This window comes from Cotesia glomerata, linkage group LG2 (assembly GCF_020080835.1).
Source record: "Cotesia glomerata isolate CgM1 linkage group LG2, MPM_Cglom_v2.3, whole genome shotgun sequence".
Lineage (NCBI taxonomy): Eukaryota > Metazoa > Arthropoda > Insecta > Hymenoptera > Braconidae > Cotesia > Cotesia glomerata.
Window position 1 is genome coordinate 7,699,779 of NC_058159.1, and position 25,914 is coordinate 7,725,692.

General features: G+C 29.9%; 1 protein-coding gene across 12 annotated transcripts; it reads right to left on the reverse strand.

Moving 5' to 3' along the window:
• Positions 1–11,020: 11,020 nt before the first annotated feature.
• LOC123260139 (unconventional myosin-IXb-like) lies at positions 11,021–25,907 on the reverse strand. Of its 12 annotated transcripts, none has more exons than XM_044721110.1 (11): positions 25,459–25,907; positions 24,774–24,833; positions 23,088–23,795; positions 22,551–22,851; positions 21,314–22,490; positions 20,579–21,224; positions 20,434–20,494; positions 19,014–19,451; positions 14,806–18,218; positions 13,714–14,727; positions 11,021–11,633 (listed from the first exon to the last, which is right to left on the reverse strand). In XM_044721110.1, the coding sequence occupies exons 4-11, from the start codon at positions 22,841–22,843 to the stop codon at positions 11,536–11,538; spliced, it is 7,140 nt and encodes a 2,379-aa protein (XP_044577045.1). In that variant the 5' UTR covers positions 22,844–22,851; positions 23,088–23,795; positions 24,774–24,833; positions 25,459–25,907; the 3' UTR covers positions 11,021–11,535. The 12 variants fall into 12 exon arrangements, with proteins under 12 accessions (XP_044577045.1, XP_044577038.1, XP_044577042.1 ...); XM_044721103.1 differs by having other exon boundaries at positions 24,525–24,833; XM_044721107.1 differs by having other exon boundaries at positions 24,525–24,833; positions 25,749–25,906.
• Between the last annotated feature and the right edge of the window lie 7 nt (positions 25,908–25,914).

Genomic DNA, 25,914 nt, shown 5'->3' on the forward strand with positions numbered 1-25,914 from the left:
AATAAAAAGGGGTAGTTTTAAAATGTAGTAGCGTGCATTGTAAATCGGTGCGGCAATTATGTCGTTACGTCCATACAGTTTAATTAAGCTCGACGTACCAAGCTCGTCGAATTAGGTACTCGAGAATTTAATTGCGTCTGCGCGTAAACCACGCATATATACATACATTGAATTTACTCCCCGGTCGGATATCAGTCTATCGACGATGACAATGCAAAAAAAGTAACCGAACCTGAGTCGCTTTTTTACAACTCATTTATTTCCCTTGTTCTTTTCGCAAAAAAAAAAAGGACCACCGAGTTACCAACCTCGATTATTTTTACTGAAAATAATTATTACTTTTTTTTTTATTTTCGCCAGTCTATTAATGGTGAAAAATGATATTTACTCACCGACAAATGAATATAAATTTATTAACAAAAAAAAATACTATGCATCTTTGAGTGGGTAAAATTGTTTTAAAAACAAAACGGTGGATGTTTTTGTTTTTACATAAAAGTATTGCAAGAATAATGAGAAAAGGAAAATATATAAATAAAAATATAAATAGAAGAGCTAACCATTGTTTTATGGTAGTGTTTTATTATATTATAGAAAAAGTAGAGCTTTTTTCTCATTTTCACTTTTCACTTCTCATTCGGGATCGTAATTAGTTGTGGTTGACGGTACCGAGTCCGTAACCCCGCTCATACTCATAGCTACTGAGCTTTACAAGGTAGTTACTGTTACACTATTACTGTTTCAAGTTGCAAGCTGCTATAATAGTTCGTGTACGTTTAGGTAACGAGCAAAGTAGATGTTGTATGGGACACCAGGACAAAAGACTTGAATGTTGTTTTGTTGTTTCCCATTCCAGTTGTATGACGACGTAGATCAGGAGGACGATGTTTAGCAAGATAGAAGATAGAACAGAGGAAGATGACCAGAAAATAGAGATCAAGTTAAAAATAAGAGAATGGGGAATCTTGTACTGGCGAGTTGCCTGGTCATCCCAATGGAAGAGATAACATGTATACATAATCTCTGCGTTTGCTCTCGAGGAAATAGAATGTGGCATCAGACAGAGGGTGGAAAGATAAATTGACAACAAAGTATACATACATATATATTATATATTGCGTATTATATATTATACGTAAAAAAAAGAGGGAAAAAAATTAATGAACGGATTCCCTGGGGATGATTTTCAAATCTCTATCATTATTTTTTTAAATAATTTACTCGTTTTTATTTATTGGATAAATTTTTCCGACGATAAGTTCTGATGGCATTCAAAATTAATACTTTGAATTTATGATTGGGTTTAAGAGAAATTTAAAATTTTTTTTCGAGATCCTCGTCTGTGAAAAAGTCGTTTGCTATCGTTTAATACTTTAAAACTTTGTAATTTTTTTTAAAACTTCCAAAGACGGGTTCACCTTGGATAGGGCGTAAGGTTACCTTGCAAAGTATTGAATTGCTATTTTTTACTCTCTCCGCATTGAATATGCTCCAAATTGCTGAAGAAATTTACAAAAACTAATATTACTCGGGAGGTTTTACTTTCTATTGCCTTGAGAGTTTCAAAAATCTCTCAAATTTTTGGATATTAATAAATTAAAACCAGCTAAAGATCAATATCTATACTAATAAATGGAGAGTCAGTTTTTTTGTTCATACTACTCAACCGATCGGAATGATACTTATACCATAAGATGCAGCGTGTTTCGGAGAAGGTTTTAGTAAATGATATGTTAGTGATTACTTATCCGAAACCTATATTTTTTTGACTTAGAAATAATAAATTTTTATTGTAACTAAATTTATTCTATTTGATTGTCATTTGTTTAAAATAAATTTTTTTAATTCTATTGGTTATGTTTATATACTAGGCAGATTTCTTCACTTATGAGACCTACAATTTCTTTAACTGAAACTTTCAATGCTCATTACAAATTTTTTTTTTCATATCAATTATTATTAATTTTTGTAAGATAGACATGGGAATGTTATAATGATTGCACTTTGAAAGTTACAATGAATATTAGCTAAAATAATTACATGGATAAAAGCTACATGCCAATTCGATAGAATTTGGAATCTGTGCGCAAGTCAAAACAATACTCTAATTAAATTTCAAGTTTAGATTTAAAAATTCAATTCTATGAAGCGCCCAGCGGATCGGGTGAGTAACAGCTAGTAAATTCAATAAAATTATTTTTAACTTCCCGCTAAGAAAATCTCAGATTTTCAAAAATCGGGAAGTTATTGGTTTTACCCCATTTTACAAAAATCGAGTTTTCATCAGATCTCGACGTTTGAAGGTCACAAGAAGCTTCCCTGACTATCCCCGCGAGGGTGTCACTATGTCTGTACGTGTGAGTGCGTGCGTGTGTGTGTGGGTGTGTGTGTGTGTGTGTGTGTGTGTGTGTGTGTGTGTGTGTGTGTGTGTGTGTGTAAGTATGTAAACCTCTCATAACTTTTGAATGGCTTGACCGATTCGATCGCGGTTGGCGCCATTCAAAAGGGCTTGTCCAAACTTAGATTTTATATATGATTTGGACCGATTCAGACCAATAGATTTCGAGAAATCTAAAAAAAACTGTAAAAAAAATTTTTTTCAAAAGTGGTTTTTTTGGAATAACTTTCGAACGGCTTTATCGATCAACTCCAAAAACTAATCAGCTCTTAACCTTGAAAAACCACGTCGATCACCGCTAATCCGGTCAAAATCGGTTGATTCATTCGAGAGATATCGTGCAGGAAAGAAAACCCAAAAAAGTGTTTTTTCGGAATTACTCCGAAATTTCTAGTTTGATCAATTTAAACTTAAAGATTTTTTATTAAACTTAAAAAACTGCGTCGAATGCCGCCAACCGCGTTAAGATCGGTTCATTCATTCAAAAGTTATTGCGGTTTGAAAACTCAAAAAATAGTGTTTTATCAAACTTTTATTAGACTTATGAGCTCGGAGAGCTCAAAACAACACATAAGCTGTATTTTTGAGCTCGAAGAGCGCTCAAAAACGGCATAAGTGCAATTTTAAGCATCCAGGTACGGAATTAGCGGGAAGTTGCAGGGATGGCCTTCAGGGTCAACCGTTTTCTTAATTTTTTTTTCTTAAATTTAGAATTTTTTTCGGCCATAAAAAGACTTTATATTTTTGAAAATGGTCATTTTGATGATTTATTTCATGCATCAAAGTGTACCACTGAAAGTTTTTTTGTTCCAGTGTATTTGGTAGTGATTTCTATTATTACAATTACAGATAGTATAATTATTAAACTATTCTATTCAACGTGAGAGTATATGTTTTTAGACTATTTAAATTTCCGGGTACCAGCAATAAAAAAATAATATTAAAAAAAGCTGAAAGTATGTAGCCATAAAATATATGTAAATAGACGTAAATTCGTTAACTTTCGGTAAACGGTTTCGGCGACATAAATATCCAGTGTCTAGTATTGTGTAGGTATGAGTTGGTCCATACAGTCACACAAAAGTGATAGCGGAGGAATAGAAAGACATTTGTAAGAGGAGTAGGAGCAGCACATCTGGTAGCAGTAGCTGTCGCCATGAATATACCATTTACTCTCTCTCTCTAAAGCTCTAAAGCTCATGCTTCATCTCTCCTCTCTTCTCTCTCAGTACAGTATTATAGAGTATGTACTAGTAACTAGTACTAGTATTGTACTCTGTCCTACTCTGTTTTTAGTTGTTTTGCAGTGTGTGTGTGTGTGTGTGTGTGTGTGTGTGTGTGTGTGTTTAGTGTTTGCGACTGCTCGCTGCTCACTGCTCGGCGTGTTTACTTCGACCCCAGAAAGTTTCCATCCTGTTTAGCAACGGCTATACAACACCCCGACACCCGACTAGACAGCAAAACGTTTGCCGTGTAACCTTGTCGTCCTCGATCTACTGAGTACCCTGTCCTGAGTTTTGAATCTCTGAATCTCTGAGTCTCTGAGTGACGGAAAGAGAAAAGAGAAAGGGAAAAAGGCTAGACAGAACTAACAAATAAAACACAACTACTCGACGCGACTCAGTCCTCTACTCGTTGGTATCTACAGACCAGACTACTCTAAAATCTTATTCAGTCAACTTGTAAAACTACTCGAGATGTTGGTACGAGTTGAGATGAGTTGAGAGAGTTGAGACTACCACTGGCATGCAATGCGATATGCTTTAGCCTCACCGGACGGTCTCATCATTTCAGACATAACACCCAAGAGTCTTGTCAGACGCCCTTTACTTATATTTCACTCGCGGCAATCTCAACTCTAAATTTTTAGCTAACTTGTCCCGCTAAAACAACCTTTCGAATGTCTTCGAGTCTCATTTCAAGATAAAAATTTTTTTAATACACGGAAAAAAGTAAACTGTAAAATTCATTCAGATTCTGGTTAATTTTTAGTTTCAAACAGTAAAGCGGACTTCGGGGTGGCAAAAATATAAATATTACAGAACTTAATGTAGAAAGTGTAAAAGCGACAATTTATTTATTTATTTATTTTTAAAGAAATGCCCTCGGCAATTTACAAGAATATTTATATTTTCATGTGTAGAATATTTAGTAATGTATATATACAATAAATATCATCTATAAAGAGAAGATAGATTTAAGACTTAAGAGATCCGAGAGATTTGAGAGAAGAGAAAAACAAAAAGATAAACATTTTTAGTAATCAATAATTGATAATATTCATAATAATTGATAATAATTTATAATCCAAAATTTATAATCACTATTTGTACACCAGAAATGTTATTATTTCAGGATCACCCTTTTTGCTTCATTTTTTATTTTATCTGCTGGTCCTCCAAATTTATAATTTAATATAAAAAATAAGTGATTAATAGCTGTCACTATAATAAATAACGACTCTCTTATCTTAAAAAAATTACAGTTTGAAACAGTAAAAATTCTATTTTCAAAATATATTTTTCACCAGTCCAAGCAAGTCAATAATTATAGTTTCATTTTTAGCGTTGCGTTTAAAATTTACCATTTTACTTTATTAATATTGACATTGCTTGTATTAAAAATTTAGCAACTGTATTTTATACTTTTTACATATCATGCGATCATTTTTTAGGTACGAAATGATAAGTATCAAAGTCAAAATTATTAATTATTATACTTAAACATTTTCGACATTCACATAGCGAATATTACTGTTTGAAATGGTATTTTCTTCCATATAAATAATAAATTATAGCATTTAAATAATAAATATTACATAATAATGATTAAAACCACGATTTTACTGTTTGAAATGATAATTTTTAGCAGTTGATCATTACTTATTATAAATCGACTATTATTTGTTACAGTTTACTTTTTTCCGTGTAAATAAAATTGAAATTTCAATGAATTTTTATTATAGTTTTCTAAACAAATTAGACAGTCAAGGTATAAAAATGTGTGGATGAGTAGCAAATAGTTATTATATGTATCGAGCTCTCTTTACAACAAGTTTTATCTCGGTTTGGCTGGCGACCCCTCGGTCGGGTGAACGGCTCATAAACAAGCCGCGAGATTTCACACACGACTTGAGCTTCACCATATATATAAGCTTAAATGACCGGAATGAAAGCGCTATTTTATTTTTTCATTTTATTTAACTTTATTATTATTTCAAACAATTTTTATATTTTACTTTTTTAACTTTTTACTTTACTGTTATTTCACGGCACACGATATTATTCTTCATACCATTAAAACCATTATATTTTTTATTTATTATTTATTCTATTTTATTTCAAATAAAATCGATACATTTCGAATGTATTTTTATATTTATAGCTGTACTATTTTTTATTCCAGTTATTTTTTTCTTACCAGCTTATCCGTCGAATAAATAATTCTCCCTGAAATTAATTACACCATTGATTGAGTGATTTAATAAAATAGCTAACGTTTAATTCTGTTAACTTATTAATTAAAGTTTTTTAAAATAGTATAATACCCTGAAAAAACAGTAAGTACCTCTTTTATTTTTTTTTATATATGTATTTAAAGAAAAATCTTATATAATATGTAGAATTAATTCATTTATAAATATTTTATTCATACTGAGAATTTTTTTTTTTACTTTTTAGAGTGAAAAACTTTTAAATTCATTCCACCTGAGCGTTTTTTTTTTTAATTAACAAAATTAAAAGTTTTAATAAAAATATCACGTGTGATTAAAGGCCGAGCAACGATTCTCTTGGCCTGATTCAAAAGTAAGGATGGCAAATTATAAAAGACAAGAGTAGAGTTGAAGATCGCCAGTAATTAATTCGTCGACGCAACGCAGACCTCTTGTAGGTTTTTCCGATGGTCATAGACTCAGTCAAGAGTTTTAAGTACTCCGGATAGAGAGAGAGACTAAGAATGAGATAGTACGAAGTAAGGATGAGTTCCAGACCCTCCGGGATGATAATACCGGTGAAAGAAACCCGGAATCTGTGATAAACCCCCAGCAGGGAGATTAAAGATCGGATTAGCTACCGACTGCCGACGAAACATGACTTTGATAGTAATGTAATGTTATATAAACTAGTGTAAGCGCTTTATTATTAAATAAATAAGGCAAATGATGTAATGTAAGTAAACTGGATCTTTCAATGCCAGCAGTTCTTCATTTAATCAGCATCCAGTTTAGAGTTTTTGATATTATTATGCACGAATATATATCTTCTATCTCGTGATATAGATATACAGTGCATACTACCTGTACTCGGTGTAGTGTAGCATCCCCTCACATATATAAACTCTTTAACTCACAGAGAGTTTGCGTCGTCTGTTCGTTGTACGTTGACGTTGCGCATTCACTACGTATGAGCTTTTTCCTATGCTCCGTTACCCGCGATCGATTTCACCGGAAAATCAACCGGCTACTCTCACTTACTCGTTTTATAGTTACGGATTTATTTACACATCTTCATTTTTACCATGAGCTTAAAGAATCAATCTTTATATTATTTTAACATTTAATTCGGATTTTTTTTCAGAGATAGATTTTGTCTAATTAATTTTTTTGCCACGTTCTGATGACTAGTAAATGGAAGATTGATTTATTAGTAGATTTCATAAAAATCTAACGATTGCATTGGTCCTTATGACGGAACTTTTGAAAAATTTTACTATATTTTGACTCAGCTCGTCAAACGGTATGTATGTATTTATATATACATGGGATATAACGCGACTTGTCAGGACGATAGTGTCTACAATTAGCAACGGATCTCTACCAAACTCAACATACTTATTCTACAAATAAATATCGAAGTCAAGTTCGAAGATGAGCTCAATCGGTCAAGTAATTTAGAAATGCCGAGATTTCAAAATTTTCAAAATCTTAAAAATTTATTCTTCTTCACTTTCTTACTCCAATAACTTTGGAATGAGATAACTTATTAAATCTCTGTAAATTGCATCTGAAAGCTCTTAAAATAAGCTTCAATTTGAGTACTATATGTGTAGTCTCAAAATTATGTCCTATTCTGCTATACCAATTCGATGGTTTTCTAACGCAATCTCGTATCTCAAAAATGACGATTTTAGAGATGAGGTAAAAAATAGCTTATAAAAAATTAATATTCATCTAAAAACAATATTTATCCATTATATTTTCTAAAAATACTATCGTATTTATCATTAATCTGGTTAATATTTTTTTTCAGTAACACGTTTATAATTAATTATTAATTTTTCAGTTGAACCCTATCATCTTCAAAAATCAAGATACGTGGTTACGTTAGAAAACCCTCAAATTATGAAATTTTCTGTTGCATTAGTTTTTTTTTTTTTTTTTGTATTTAATCCGAGTATTTATTTTTTCTATTCATTATGAAATCTACTTCCATTTCGGCTGCCGAATAGCTTTTTTTTATTAAAGTAATGATTAAACTAACAATCAATTGGTAAAAAATAATACAAAGAATTAATTTAAAACTTTTTTTATTAGTTTAGTTGTTTATAATACTTATTATTTAATATCAGGTAGACTGTAAATAAGATTTTATCTTTCACCTTACAAATATTATATATAAAATTACAATCGCAAGACAAGTCTTCAATCATTATTCATTATTAATAATTATAATTAATTAATAGTAATAATTAATTAATATAATTATATACGGTCATCTCGGTTTACTTTACACGACACAACTTTCATTTAATTAAATAATTATAATAGTAATATAGTAGTAATAATAATAATAATAATTATACGTAAAAGACAGAAGACAGTTTGAATGTTATCATTATCAGATATAATTATCACACACTTATATTTATACATTTATATATTTTTCGCACCAAATATCGTGGAACCAGCCTTTTGTTATTTATCATTACAATTACAATAAAAAATAACAAATTATATAAATATAAATGCCATATATTCGTTGATAAAAAATTAATCAAACAATAGCTTACAAAAAAACGTTTTTCATCAATCATCATATTATATATTTTTTAATTTTTTTTTTTATTTTTTTAATTAAGAAGTATCAGTTCGACGTAGTATTTTTATTTTTATTATTTTTTTTTTTTTTAGACATTTTATCATTCACTCTTCATTCATATTTATGTCATGAAATAATTGTTATTTGTATTGAGTCTTGCACGCGATTCTCACACTTGAAGAAAAATAATAATTTATTTATAAATACATACACATGTAAATATACTCACAGCAAGTAAATGTATGGATATAAATAAATGTGTATGTAGATATTTTACCTTAAGTTTAAAGTATCGTGCTTATAATTAGTTTAACGCCAAGACACAAACGGGAAGAGAATAAATATTTATTCTCCAGTGACTGCTAATCCCACTTGGATTTTTTTTTTTCATTTATTTATTTTTTATTATTTAGATTTAAATTTGATTTATAAGAAGGCGCAGAGCCTGACGCACATAATTTAAATCTTTTTTCTCTATAAATTATAGTAAATTCATTTAATTTTTTTTTTATGTTTTTATATTTATAGTATATCATAGACCTATTTATGACAAAGAACAATATAATTATAATTCAACATCATTCAATGAATAAATATTAATTTCCAACAAATTTTAAAACAAGTCTTAATTTAAAGCTAAAACAAAAGAATTAAATTTTGTGCATCCGTTCGTACAAGCAGATATTCAAAATAGTTTTTTTATTTATTTTTTTTTATTTTTTCAATTTACCTTTCATTTAATTATTAAAAATAAATTTAAACTGCTTGTACCTGGTATACTTTAATAAAATAAATAAAAAAATAACGCGCCCATGCACAATCGAAGCGTATTTTTTTTTCTTTCTCTTTTACATTACAATTATTTATAGTTGATAGTCACATATTTAGTATTTATTTAATTAAATTTATTAGAACAAATATAACTATTGAGGCATAAATGCAGAATATCGCGTTTGCTGCGAACAATTTTCTCATGTAAAAATTATATTTATCTGTATATAATATATATATTTCAATAATTTCGTCGCTTAAAAGTCGTTAAGAACATCACTTTGATTTCGTTAGTCATTAAATCAACTTACATTTAAAAATAAAATAAAATAAAACAATTAATTTAACTTATTTTTATTCGTAAATAATTAAAAGAGCATTTTTTTTAATTTAATTATCTCATACTTGACTATTGACATTTTTAAAAATAATTAATAATAATAATATAGACCTACATAATGACAGTAATAAAATAATTGTGAAAAAATAATATATTTATCTTTTTTATAGATAAAAAATAATAATTATTTATAGAAGACATGTACAGTAATATGATTGTACGATACTTATTATATTTATATATACTTATATTTGTTTTTTTTTCTTAATTTTTTTTTCCAGTAGATATACATATATAAGCGCAGTTATTTTTATTCGCCATTGGAGTATATTTAAATAAATAACAAACGCATTAAATAAGAAGTTACATTGAATGGCAGTAACTAAAAAAAATGTCAGTCAAATTGCATGAACAATAATTATAAACCAAATAATTATGTAATAATAATGATAAATGATAATCAACTCAAAGCACATTTATTAAATTCTTCTTTTTTTTCTTTCTTTCTTTAATTTATACTAAACATACAAACTGTACACCTAATTTGATCGATTTAGAGATAGCACTGGAAATTTAAATTATTTCCCATTTTAATAATTTCACAGCAAAGTATAAATATAAATTATTTAGTGAGATTTCAAACATTTGTTATCGTCAAAGATTTACAAGCTAAAGAATAGTTAAATGCAAATAATTAGATCTCAACTTTAATTTTTTTTTTCTTTTAATACAAAATATTTATTTAAATAATATTCATTAATATTTATTTTTTATATTAGTATTTATATAAATGAATAGAAAGGCAAGTTTTAAATGATGTGTTAATTTTACATCTTTTACCTTAGGTATTATCTATCCATTTATTCTAGAATTAGTATTATTATGAGAATATTGGTAAAATCGATAATATATAACGAGAATACTAGAAAAAAAAAAAAATAATAATCTTGGTAACCCCTAGTTCAATAAACGCAACAATAATAACAGATTATTACGATAATTATATACACGCTACATTTGGTTTTATTTCTTCTCAATAATTATTATCATTATCATTATTATTGATTATAATTATTAATATAAATATTCAATTAATTTATTTATAATTATCATCATTTTTTTTTTTTAATAAAAATTAGTCTAAGTCGCTGGTTGATTATCAGCACGGGAAGTCAAAGGAAGAAGAGGCTGTCAAACCGCAATATTATATAAAGTATCAATTACATTTTATTTTATTAAAAATAATTAGAATAAGTAATAATAGTAATAATAAACGTAACAAAATAATTTATTTTTGTCCATTATTTAAAATACATTTTTTAATTAAATTATTTAACAAAATTCCTAACGTCGAGTCGTTTTGAATTTATTAACTAAGACATAAAAATTTTATAAAAAAAAATAAATAAATGATAATTTCCGTAATAAAAAACTTATCACGTTTTATTTTATATATCTAGAGTAGTAAAAGAAATGGTTTTTAATTTTTAATCTTTTAATGTAAAAAACGAAAAAAAAAAAAAAAAAAAGTATTTATATTTAAATCTATATATATTAAATATAAATGCCGGGTTTTGACAACCTCAGAGATCGATATCGAACCTTGTACGGCACGCGATCAGTGAATCTGCGAAGCATTTGTTCCTCCCACATATAAATGTGTATATACATATATATGGGGTATTAAAGTTAAGAATGAGCTATCAAAATAAATAACTACTAACAAGTAAACAGTAGCCGGATATTATTAAGTCCCAGTTAATATAACTTGGCGAGGTGATAACAGTTGTTAACGATTCTTGACAAGAGTTGAGTCAACTACACTGCTATAACCATAATAATATAACTATTACACTAATAATTATTGTAATAGTATTATTATAATTATTATTTATATTTTTATCATTATTATTATTATTATTAACTATTAACTATTACTACTTAACAGTCGAGACATTATTCATTGTAGTGTGTATATAAACGACAGGTCATACCATCACCATATCTTCATCGACATTTATGATAGTAGGAAACGCATTATCCGCTGAACTTTGCCTGTGGATATTTTTTTTTCTTACCAAGGCATCTATAACAAAAAAAAAAAAAAAAAAAAAAAAAAACAAATACACATTTTTAGTAAAAAAAAATAAATAAGTTTATTACCTACAGTCATCGTCATTGATTTGTAACGGTTAGCAATGATTCGAGTAAAATAAAAAATTCTTAAATTGGACATCTCTCACTAAAAATTTCAATTAATAATATGTTAAATAAAAAAAATAAACGAAACTATGAAGAAAATTCACATAAAATAAATAATTGTAAGCTCAGATAAACATAATTATAGAACTTTAATTAAAGAAAAAGTACTATACATAGAGATAATTAAAAATAAAAAATTTCTTTATGGTAAATCACCAGAGAAATAATTTGAATATTCAAAAATATACAAATAAAATATTTCAAATAAATTTGATATTTCAATTTAAAAAAATCATTGAAATAACAGTCTCCTGATAATTACAGTCTTAAAAATAAACAATATCAAATAACTATAGCTAAATATAAAGACATTTACTAAATTATTAGATCATACGATAACACAAAATTAAAATTTAAAAGGCCTAAAATTAGAAAATAGCCCATTAAAGCAATTTAAATTTTTTAAAAATGGAAATATAAACAGAAGAAACAAAAGAAATTAAAAAATAATGACAAACCTAAATTCAGACAATTAGAATAAAAGACATCAAGGTTATTTGACATATACACAAATGAACAACTCTGAATATAGAAAAGCTTTACAAATGAACATCTCTAATTATGGACAAGAAAATTCGGAAATCTCATTAAAAAAAACAAAAAAAAATACAATATTTATAAATTAAAAAATAAGTAATAATTCAAAAAAACATGCTTTAACATAAAACCAAACTAAAAAGGTAGGAATAAATTTTTTGGATAGCGTTCATGGCTGATGACTAGTCAATGACTAGGGTTATTTATGTCAAACTTTTCTTTCTCGGCTACTAACGTGGTACTATGATAAAATTCATAAAGATCAGTTCAATAGATAGATTTCTAAAAAATCTATCTAAGAATTAAAAATCGTACATTACCTATGATTAATAAAAATTAATTTTTCAGCAAAGTTCTCCGAAGAAGATGTCTTGGTGCAGAGTTTATTACCCTTGAATAATTATTTTTATCTGATTCCCACACTTATTTACATAAAAATGATTTTTATTTATTAATCACTTTAACTTAATTTTGAATTATCCAAAAAATTTATTCCTACTTTTTAGTTTGGTTTTATGTTAAAGCGTGTTTTTTTGAACTGTTACTTATTTTTTAATTTATAAATATTGTACTTTTTTTTGTTTTCTTTAATGAGAGATGTCCAAATTGAGAGATTTCCGAATTTTCTTGTCCATAATTAGAGATATTCATTTGTAAAGCTTTTCTATATTCAGAGTTGTTCATTTGTGTATATGTTAAATAACCTTGATGTCTTTTATTCGAATTGTCTGAATTTAGGTTTGTCATTATTTTTTAATTTCCTTTGTTTCTTCTGTTTATATTACCATTAAAAAAAAATTTTAATTGCTTTAATGGACTATTTTCTAATTTTAGGCCTTTTAAATTTTAATTTTGTGTTATGGTATGATCTAATAATTTAGTAAATGTCTTTATATTTAGCTATAGTTATTTGATATTGTTTATTTTTAAGACTGTAATTATCAGGAGACTGATATTTCATTAATTTTCTTTTAATTGAAATATCAAATTTATTTGAAATATTTTATTTGTATATTTTTGAATATTCAAATTATTTCTCTGGTGATTTACTATAAAGAAATTTTTTATTTTTAATTATCTCTATGTATAGTACTTTTTCTTTAGTTAAAGTTCTATAATTATGTTTGTCTGAGCTTACAATTATTTATTTTATGTGAATTTTCTTCACAGTTTCGTTAATTTTTTTCATTTTCCAAACATATTATTAATTGAAATTTTTAGTGAGAGATGTCCAATTTAAGAATTTTTTATTTTACTCGAATCATTGCCAACCGTTACAAATCAATGACGACGACTGTACTTACAGTCAATAGTTTTAATTTACAGAAAACAATTGAGAAAATTTATAAAGAAGTGAGTAAATTTACCAGCCGATGGAAGTAAATCATCTAGAGACCCGTCGTCGAGATCTGTCGCTGACAGTAATAGGTCATCATCTGAGGAAGCACGAGTTAAGCTAGGTAATGTTGAAGTGAGTAGTGCCTTTTCCTTCTGAATAGTCTGAATATGTCCTACGAGGAGGGCCTCTTCTTCGTCACCACCACTGCGATCACCGTCGCGGTCTGAGTTGCTGGACCGTCCGCCAGCTATCGTCGAGGACACACTCAATTCTTCGGGGCTGAATATCTTTGAAGATCTGAGACTGGACAGACGATTAGTAGCTGCATGACACGCCGATTCTAGGGTACTTATGTCAGCAAGGGCTGTCCGTACGCTCCGCAATTTGTCTTGCACAATAGTCTCGACACATTTAGTCTGTCTGCCGACGTCCTGCAGTGAATCTTGTGCCGGAAGCGTGCGATTCGTTCTGAGTATACAGGGGGCAAACACAATTGCCAGGGCGGACGAAGACATACGATTCGCGACTTCGTTGAGCGCGACACGCGCCAAATGAACCGTCAGGCGCTCCATCAAGTCGTAATTAGGTTTCGGTAATTTTTTAAGTATTGCAAACAGAGTATTGACGCGGTCTTGAGGATCCGTGAGATTTGCCGCGTGTAAAAAGTCGTCGTAGTACTCGAATGTCAACAATGGCTCTGGCATATCGCGAAAGAAACTTTTAAGCACTGCTGCTAACACGTGGACTTGGTAATTCTCAAAGTCAATGTTCTGCAAATCTTCCTCGTCCATTTTAACCTTAAGTTCACGGACTTTAGAACTAACACCGCTTTTACGATACAGACCCTCGGTATACAGCCCGTGAATTTCGATTGTTGTTATTAAACGATCAACAACCAGCGGTACTTTGCCATCTCCGCAATCTAATTTGTACAACGGCACGCCGAATACTTTTCGTGAATTATTATCATGAATTGAACCGTCTTTACCGCACTCAGCAGCAGCTTTCATGTAACATTTTTTGTGACACGTTAATTTACAATCTGTAACAAATAATTTAAAGATCAATAAATAATTTTAGATAAAAATAATAACAAATAAAAAAAAAAAAAAATATTTACTTTGACAAACTAGTCCACGTTCAATAGGCCACATGAAAAATGAGGTACAAACTTCGCAAGCAGTTGGGATATTAATAATAGTCAATTGGAACATATGACTACCATGTTTAATAGGTTCTTCTTGTTTGCGTTTCTTCTCCTTCTTTCTCTTGCTCTTGCTCTGCTTATCAATAGCCTCCGGCTTAACTTGTGTCATAAACTCATTCATAAAACCACGGAACGCATTGACACCCATAGTAACCGGAAAGTCTTCTCGAGTATTCTCTTGTTTACAAACAGTCTCCATAACGTGTAAAAAGTTAGCTATCAAGTCCGTATACTTAATATTACCCTCAACTCCCTGCTGAATAGCGACACTGTAGGTAATAACTAAATCATCTTTAAATTTCCTCAAAGCTTGTTTGAAAACCCTGTCAACTTCGCTGGGTTTTTTACCCTCTTCCTGTCCTTCCATTATATAAATTTTTTTAGTAATAAAGTCCTGCATCAAAGCCAGCTCTTTAGCGTCAGAAATAATTTTATCAGCACTGTCTGTAAAGGCAGATGTTCCAGTCAAACTAAATTTCGATGCAACTGTTTGTTTATTCGCCGAAGTATCGTAGGGTGTTCTCATAATAGGCTTGCGATTTTTACGACGATTTGCCGTAGTGGTATTTGCCAACGGACAGGGCATTTTTAATACACCCCCATTTTGTATACATTTAACATGATAAAGCTGTTTACAGTCATTACACTTGTACCCTTGAGTAACAAAAGCGTCCATTTTTTCATGACAACAAACGCAGACGTCTTCTTTTGAAAATCTGGCAACTTTTCTAAATCTATGACCAGCGAGTGTAAATAAGTTATTGCCTTTCCATTCGAGTCTGTTCATACCAGGAGCCAATTTGAAATCCCCACAATCACCTACTACATTAGCTTTTTCATCTAATCCCGATATCTTAGTAGCTGGATCGGAATTTCTGCGTCGTAATTCAAGTGTCGTTATGGCATTTGAACGCATACGTTTACCCAATTGTTGTCCCTTGTAAGCCGCTTCCTTATTGACCGGCCAATCTGTGACTGATCTCGATGACGGGTCCTCTTTTTTTATAGCCATTGCGGTGGGTGTAATTACCGTCGCCGAGGGAGTCATTGAAAGAGATAACGACGGCGTTGACGTATTTGACCAATTACCTTTATTAAAATCTTCTTTAATAGTCCCCAAGAAAACACTCCTAGCATCAGAAACTGATACAGTATCATTAACACTTTCCCCCATCGAGCGACAGAGCATTTCTCGGCTGGGTCGATTTCTACGAGCACTACGTACCGGTACATCTGGTTCAGTCTTTTCAACAACAGGTCTATCGTCATGCAATGGCGGAATTAAATCCATCATCTTCAAAGTAGTGTCACCTTCAGAGTTCTGTCGTTTTAAAAAGCTGTACTCTTTAATGTCGCGCCGAAATTTGGTTATATCTCCAAATTTATCTGGAGTCTCATTGAACCTTCTTTCGAGCAATGAAAAACCATCATTTTTACTAGTATTATTACTATTAGTATTACTACTACTGCTAATAAATTTGTTATTATCACTATTATCTAGTTTAATATTTAAATTAGAGACTTCATTCACCCGGTGATCATTTCTTGCTTGCTCCAATAAATTATCTGTAAAATTTCTGTACTGCGTGACATTTGGCGATCTCGTTATAAAAGTAGCCTTTTGTGGAGTTGCGTCGACATAACTAGATATTGAATATTCGGCTCTACGTCTCCAGATATCTGACACGGGACTCTGCTGTTGTTGCTGCTGAGATAAACCGGGATGATGATATTTATCACGCGGACTGTGGAATGACGATATCGCGGTATTGAAAATAGGCGGGGCGCTTTGTACAACACTGGGCGCTTCACCGTCAGTGTCACCGTCACTGTATCCCGTTGACGAGCTGTCAGTACGTCTACTTATCAACGACGTACGGCTAGCAGTAGAAGTAGTAGTAGAAGTAGTAGTAGTAGTAGTAATAGTCGTAGTAATTGCAGTAATAGTATTAGAAATAGTAGTAGTATTTATAATACTAGCATGAGCAGTTATCAACGGTGAGTGATCAGCACGCTTTGTTCTTGCACTGGGTACAGGTTTTGTTGAATTACTCTCTTGAGAATAGTGAGACTCACTGCTATCAATACTAAGCTGAGATTCGTAACTCTTGAAGCTGGCTAAACTCTCAAGACTTCCTTTACGTAGACTATTGTCATCGGGACTGAACAATGCTTCTGGACTTTTAGGATCCCGTGAGTTAACAGAAGTGAAAAGACGTTTATTTGGCGTTAATTTACGTTTTGAGTATGTTATATCTGTGTTATCAATAACACTTGCAGTCCCAGGCGGAGTGATATCCAACTTAGAAGACGTTATATATTCGCGACGTGGCGACGGGCATGGCTCCAATGTTAATTTAGATTGCAGTCCGATATTTTTAAACGGACTCTTATCACACATGCTACTACTATTTTCACTAAAATCAATCTCTGATTTATTCAGTAGCGACGACGAGGAGGACAAACACGAGGATAACGAGGAGGAAGATGTCATGGTAGCAGCTTGTTTTCGTTTTCTCATTTCAACAAGCTCTTTGCGTAGACTACGTCCTCTTACATGTGACTGGAATGTTATAACGCATGATTTTAATTTTTTGTACCATGTGTACTGTCTGTAAGCACGCCAAGTGCTCTGTATGTGTATCGCAGCATCAATTCGAGCACGTATTGTATGGGCTATTTTTTGGGCCAATACCATTCGCCAGAATGACTGTATCAATACAACGGCGTTTTTTATTCTCAGGAATTTTCGTCGCTCCAAACAAGCACGAAACCATTTTTGTATTGTCGTTATGCTTGTTATTATCTGTTGATGTAATTCAATGTCTAGTTTTATTTTTTCAGACTCACGTAGGAACACTTTTGTTTTACCAAGTTGATAATTGTCTTTGTTGAGATTTAAAGTGAGGAGAAAATCACGTACGTCATTTTGTGAGCTTATTAAACCATTTGGTAGTAACATACGATACAACTGAATAAATTCTTCATAAGTGAGACGCACATTGAACCCAGCTTGACGTATTCTCACTGTTTCGAGCATTCCGGTGTAACGTAATTGACGTTGTACAGTTTCCTCGTCAAATTCATTTGGTATTTTATTTGAATTTGATTTAATACACCTGATAAAAAATGGATTTGCTTGATTCAAAGTATCCATTAGACTGTGAAGACTCTGTTGAAATTGCGCTGAGACTGTCATCGGCTGCTTCCGTGCTTTACCAGGTCCCGACCCATAACTTTGAGTTCTTCCTGCCAGTGTCTTTACTGTTTGTAAATTTTTCAAACCCTTCTTGCCTCGCTCACGTGGTCGAAATGATTTATTCTTCCTGTAAATATTAAATAAAAATTAATTTACACGTTTTATAATAAATATGAATAGAATTTGAAAGTTTTTTGTCATTAAATCAATTTTGTTTGTGATTAAAAGCTTTACTACTTAAGCTAGAGTAGCTTTAATCATTCTCGATAGTTTTTTTTAGGATTTAATGCTTTAAAAAAAATCAATAGCCAAAGATGAAAGCTGTTTAATTCAAAGTTTATAATTTTAATAAATATTTTTGAAAATAAAAACAGCTTAAATCCTTAATAAAAATGTTATAGTATAAAATTGATCCCCAAAGCGCAGCATTTAGTTGCGATTGTTAAATTACCTGCATCCCAAATTATTTAAAAAATACATTATAAATAGTTTATAATTATAAAAGTGTAACTGTGTTAGTGAAAAAGAGTAGGAAAGGTGCAACCTCTATAGTTAATATTTAAATATACTAATAAGAATAAAAGAGTCTAATTAGAAAAAGAAAAAAAAAAACATACAAAATTCTATACAAATTTATCATGCAGTAATTCAATTTAAACAGTTAATTTAACTGATTAATGATATCAATATGAAAATGAATTATGAATAATGGATGATTAAATGAATATGTTAATTATAACATTAAATGAAATTAACTACTAGATTTATCCGTCAACCGTCGAATCCTAATTTATGTTTGATTAAGAATAATAATTATTTGAATAGAGAAGAATAGACCTTTAGTTCCCACTAGACAAAAGCTCCGGTACCTTAATAAGTACAATAATTTGATGTATATTCATCATTAATAGACATTACATACATGACTATTTGATTAGCACGTTCCATGACATTAGCTTCGTCTTTAGGAAGCACCCTCTCAAGTGGTGTATGAGTAGTAGTTGTATCCCGTCTGTATTTATTGTTACTAATAGGTTGATGCTCATCTCTGATACGTAATACATAAGTAGCTGTTGCTGTTGTTGTTGTGGTTGTCTTGGTTGGCGTAATATTCGTTGGGTGTTGGTGAGTTTGACTAATATTTCTAAATTGTGGCCAAGACAACCTATTATTATTATTGTTGTTGTTGTTGTTATTGTTGTTGTTATTATTACTATTATTATTATTATTGTTGTTGTTGTTGTTGTGGTTGTTGTTAACATTGTCGTTGTTTTCGTTTTGTGTAGGATGAGTTGATGGTGATGACAAGCAGACACTGCGCTGCTTCTGATAACTTGCCGGGCGATTATGTTTGTGCGAACTGAAAAATGCTATCATGCTTAGCCGATTTGTTCTTTTTAACTAGTTTACTTGTTACGTCGTACTATTTTTAATTAATTGATTGATTGATTGATTGATTAAGAGAAAAAAATTTATTACTGATTGATGAATAATTTATATTATCAAAATGAATTTTCTGATTGTAACGGACATGCTCGAGTTGTTATTAATAATAAATAATAAATAATAATAAAAAATAAAATGGAGATGAATAATGATGCACCTTGGATAATATAATATACGATTGAGATAATGTCGTGAGTATGAGGAGAGTTTGATGAAAATGACTCTCTAAAAACATCTATTTTATAATATTGACAAGGTGCGATAACATTAACTGTAAAATTGTAAAATAATTAAAACTTTATATTTCAATTTTTTAAATAAATTATTATATGGATTTACAAATCCATTTTTAAAGCTTGCATTAAGATTAGCTTATTTATATTTTAATAGCCAAAGTATAAAGCTATAATTTATTGTAAATCCATAACTTTTAAAAAAGTAACAAATAAATAAGTCATTAGAGATAATTAGAGAAAAAAAAATAAATATAAATAAAAATATAAATAATATTGCCAAGATTAGAGAAGAATTCGTTAAACAAAACAAAACATATAGAGTGGATCCAAGTACCACTTACGCAATTCGGTTAATAGTTAGATTAACAGCCGATAACGTCACAAGATGGCTATAATAAGAGACAAAAGATAATAATATGCAACCAATGTAATTTAAATCTCTATTAAATTTTAATTCAAAATATTTTTTTTTGTTAATTTTCGTCAAACAAACTCGTCCAAGGGCTCATACGTTAAACGTTATGCAAAAAGTTATTAAATTAAATATTTATATTTTTCATTTTTTATTATTTTAATTATTGATTATTAATATTATTTATGTTAATTTTTAACTTCAAGACTTTAATAAATGAATTATAAATATATTTATAAATAAATTACCTGATTAAATTATCATTGGGTTGCCGATATCTGCTTTGAACTGAATTTTTATTTCCATCAGCTGAAACACAGAGTTATACATTGAAAATCCAATTATAATTTAATTTTATTGATTAGTGGTTAGTAGTAAGTGACATGAATTTACCTCTGCCGTGACGATGAGCACGGCCGGCTTCTTGAAAAGCAAAATGTGCTCGAAAGAATGCCCGTAGAATAGCCCATCTGAATACAGCTACCGGATCAGCACCCACGAGCTCACGTACAAAAGCCAGTGATGAATTTTTTAATACACCAACGACTCCGTCAGGTCGCATAAGATCTAGATTTTTCTCTCTCATCTGCGCTGCTTGATACTTAACCGCGCCTGCATAATGTCTCACAACAAAAGCAGCTTCACGTCGCTGTGGTGTTTCATAAAATTGATTATCCTTGTGTACAGAATTGAATTTTTGCAATAATGTTTCATTAGTAGCACCCGGAAAATTACATTGATCATCAAGTAAACACAACAATCCATTTGGTTTTCCTTCTATTAAATTTAGACAACCCGAATTATCACTAAAACCAATATCTGTCCATCTAATTCCCTGTCTACGGTATTCGCGTTGCTCGTATTGAAATACGTGCTGATTAAAGTAATGCTGAAGTTGTTCATTCGCGTAATTAATACACAATTGCTCAAAACTATTGCACGTTTTAAAATCCTCAAATCCAAATATATCCAATACTCCAATACTGTGGCCTTGATGATCACGTAGAGTATCCTTTTTTGACAACAACGCGTGATTTACCTAAACAAAAAAAAAAAAAAAAAAAAAAAATTACAAAAATTTTTAAACCATTCAGTGAATCAATTAATTGAATAAACTTATTAAATTACCTGAAGAACAATCCAATCAAATAGTGCACCATATAAACATTTAGCCATAGCATCTCTAGCAGCAATAGCTTCTGGCAAACGATAATTGATGACTAAAGTTTCACCAGAAGCTCGCGCACGTTTAGCCGTTAACGCTGCTAGCAGTGTTTCCTGTTTAACCCTCAGTAATTCCGAAATAATTGCAACTACTTCGGGATTCTTAACACCCACAGCTTCGTCGTGATGATGATAAGACTTTCTTGGTTGAAACTCAACATTACCCAGCAATAAAACAGCGGATAGTACAGCAAACAGTCTGCGTTGTTTCTCAGGTGTAAAACCAACCATCTCCATCGACTGTTTAAGCCGAGAAAATTCATGTCGTTCATCGATATTCTCTAATCCATAACAACCACTTTTATTTAAATAATTATAACGATCAGCACTCTCTAAATGTAACAACTGGCGTTCTTGTTCATTAGCACCAGCTAATAAATAATAAAATACATGATAATTTCTTTCATTTTTACCCTGGGATACGATACGTGACTTTTCCAATAGATATTTCTGTACAACAGCACCATGTACCATACCATTTTCCTTGTAATTAACTTGAATAAATTTACCAAATCTACTGCTGTTATTATTGTGAGCAGTTTTGGCATTACCAAAAGCCTCAAGAACTGGACCAGCGCTCAGAATTGTCTGTTCAACGCCGCTACCATGAGAACCTTTTTGGCTCAATGCAGTTAAATGGTGTAATAAAAAATTAGTCGATTCTGTTTTACCAGAACCGCTTTCACCGCTTATTACAATACACTGGTTCTTCTTTTCCTTTAGCATCGAATGATAAGCGGCATCGGCAATAGCAAATATATGCGGTGGTATATCCGGTCCAAGTCGACGATTTTGATAGAGTTTAACGTACTTTGGATTGTAGATTGGATAAAATTTAAATGGATTTACGGCTATTAATATACTGCCAACATATGTATAAATATTTCCAGCTAAAAATCTAGCACGCAGATTGTCAAGTAATGTTTGTTCATTAAGATCTGGTAATTGGCACAAATCTGGATACTCTTTATCACGTGGTTGATATAAAAATCGGTTAAAATAATCTTTTAATAACTGAGGATCCAGTGGAAATCTACTGTCAGCCCATAGACAATCTGATTGTTTTTTCCTTAAATAAAATCTGGAAAAATAAATAAAAAATTAAATAAATATATATATTTTTTAAATTATAATTATTTACCGATAATATCCTTGCTGTGTAACAGTCTTTGGCCAGAGTAACATAAGCGCGACAGGGCACTCGGATGGCCCAAGTCTTCGTTCCTTGCATTCCTGACCGACAGAATTACCCACAACTTCAGCTAATTCGTAGCCATTTGATAAATTCGGGTCATTCAAAGCTAATCTCTCAATAATACATTCTACTATTTCAGCAGATGTTGTTTGTTTAGTCGCTTTTATTGACAGTGCTTCATATTCTGGGCTCCACTCGCCCACGAATACTTGCACCACACCTGAACTACTATTTTCCATGATTAACCCTATAAATAAAATAATTATTTTTTATGTACAAAAATACATATCATAGATATACTATATATTTATTTTTATTTTTCTTTCGCCTTATTTATGTGTCATGTGAAATTTTACGCAGCTGCGAAAGTTTAAAAATAAACTTTACTCAGTTTACGAATAATATTTTCGAGTGTTTACTTTGAATATTATATTTCTATAAAATATATAATATTTTAAATAAAATTATAAATAAAATGATTACCTTGGTATTTGTAGGGTTAATAAATATATCCTCTATCATCCATAAAATATTTAAAAACAGCCTCTTCGTCGTCCTCGTCTCTTAGTTGTTTTGATGTAACTTTTAACCATTGATGAAAGTATTGTAAATGATATTTATACATTTTGATTGTTCAATTAAAATAAAAAAAATAACTCAATAATCTCGATTCATTTTTTATAATAATTTTATATCTTTTTTTATTTTTTTTAAAATGAATCTAATATTTTATTTTTTTCTTCTCTGTCGTTGCAATCTTTTCGAGTATTTTAACTTTATTGACTCCAGTCTCTTTAAATGTAATAAAATTTTATTTTTAAAATTAGAATTATCATCATCATCATCATCATCATTATTACTATTATAGCCAACTGGATTTTTTAAAACGTAATTAATAATAGCCTGAAGCTGTAACTAAATTTATAACACGAGTTTTAGTTTACAATAGGGCTTCAAGTACTTAAAACTATTGTCATGGTATTCATTCAAGTCAATTGAAAACTATGCATGAATAATATATTATCAGCAGGCAGTTTCTTCAGTTAACAGTAGAATAATAGTTATTATGATTATAATAATAATCTATAGAACTGTGTAGGCAGCTTTGTTTATTTTTAATTAATAATCGGCCCTGTTATTCATCACTGGATCATCAGCTGATTCTTGTAAAATTTATTTTTCACTCCAAATCTGAAAATATAAAAAAATAAAAAACTAAATCATAAATTAAATAATAAAATACTAAAAACGTAATAATCGATGGCAGTGTATCAAAAATTAATCAACAGTCTAGACGAAAAAAATAAAATAGATATATATATATCTAAAAATACTCTTTTGTCTTAACGTCAGAATATACCCTCGATAAAAAGCACCAGCGGTAGGATGCATTAAGTAAAAAAATAAAAATCTAAGCAATAATTAACAAATATTGTTTATATTGTCATTGCTATACTCCTAATGGCATTGAATTACTCAGCAGCAAAGCAATTAGAAAGCTAAATACACTTTTCATCTTATGAATCACGAGGCCGTCGTTTTAAACAGAAAATTCCATGACGCCCCGAGTTCACCAGATATAACATAACATACATAACTTTAATTATTTATTTAGATTTTTAAAACTCATTTTATTTCAAAGTTAATCAACCGCGACACCGTTTACACTATTTCGACACATTAATCAAAATTCTCAACCAGATAAATAAATTCCTATAAAACCGGCAATTCCATCACCATATTTATCAAACCACATCTCCAATTACTGAATAATCTAATTATTTATCCGTTTAAATGAATTTCATAAAATCATCTGACATTTGATTAATTGAACGAAGCAAAAAAAATTAACCCATATATTTAAAACATATAAATAATTTACTAAGGAATAAATAATAATAAAAAAAAAAGTTACTATACCTCTTAGATGAATGGCTTATCACAAATATAATCAACAACAATTCCGTTACAGTAACCAGTAATACAGTAATTATTCTTGATAGTTGTATAATTATTATTATTATAATAACCAAAGTGCTTGTAACTAAGTAGACTTATGGGTTTATTCTCAAAGTAAAAAGAGTTCTATCAACCGTCTACACAACTATCAAAATCCATCACCACATATACACATTCACCATCCACACTTTCTTTAACAATTTTTTTTACTTGTAATCCAATGGCACTAGCACAAATTATTTGTTTCTCCAGCAGAGTATTTAAAGCCACCTAAAATAATAATAATTTAAATAATTAATATAGACTTTTATATTACAGATAACGTCTGTTATTTACTATTTATTATTATTAATTTAAAATAATTAAAACTGTGAAAAATTTTAAGTTGCACACCCCGTTGTCGCGTACCTGTTTTTCCTGTTTTCGCTCGTTCACGCGCAAAACGAGCGAATCAGAACTACAAGTACTAAACTTTGAGACTGTATGTATGACAAAGAAAGACTTAATATGTTCGGAGCATATACACATACGTATACATCCATATATATATATATATATATATATATATATATATATATATATATATATATATATATATATATATATATATATATATATATATATATTCACATATATGTGCTGTTGCTACTCTCTGAATTCGTGTATTAATGTAGTGTGTTGGTAGATACACATATAAATATATATCTATCTATGTATATCTAAAGAGAAAGAATAAAAATAATAAAATAAAATGGTGAGAGATCAAGTATGAAACACTTGGAAATCCTGTTGACTTAATAATACACAATGTACATACTCTCTTTCTGTGTTTCTGTTCCGTTCTGTCTTACTTGCTATTATTATTAATTATTACTTTATATTTATATCAACTTACAGTCACTATCACCAAGATAAAATATATTTACATTTTCAGTTATTATTATCGTACTCTGGCTATTATTTTATTTATTATTTTTTTACAGTCAAGTATGAGATATCGACACGATAGGAAACAACTGTATTGTATGTATGTATGTATGAATTGGTTTAATGTATGTACTCATGTACCCGCTCGCTCAGGATCCACGAGTCAACTTGTGTGTGTTTATCTATGTGTCTACAGTCACTATACTACGGAATTATCAATCATACAGCCGCCACTGAAGATGCCTTAGGTCTATTTACCAATAGCATTAGTTACGTTCTATTATTTGACCAATCGTCTACGTTATTTGCCGTTGAAACCACTATACCATAAAACTTTTTATTATTTTCTCCTTTTATTCACTACTTCTTTTTTTTTTCCTTTTTTTTTTACTTTTACCAACCTTCTATACCTTATTCTACATTT

Excerpts from the sequence above, each read along its gene's own strand:
- LOC123260139 (XM_044721111.1), bottom strand. The coding sequence starts at position 22,843 with ATGGAAAATAGTAGTTCAGGTGTGGTGCAAGTATTCGTGGGCGAGTGG. Across the intron at positions 22,491-22,550 it reads ACACAGCAAGGATATTATCG|ATTTTATTTAAGGAAAAAAC; the intron begins GTAAATAATTAT and ends TTATTTTTCCAG. Across the intron at positions 11,634-13,713 it reads TGATTTACTTCCATCGGCTG|ATGCCTTGGTAAGAAAAAAA; the intron begins GTAAATTTACTC and ends TTTTTGTTATAG.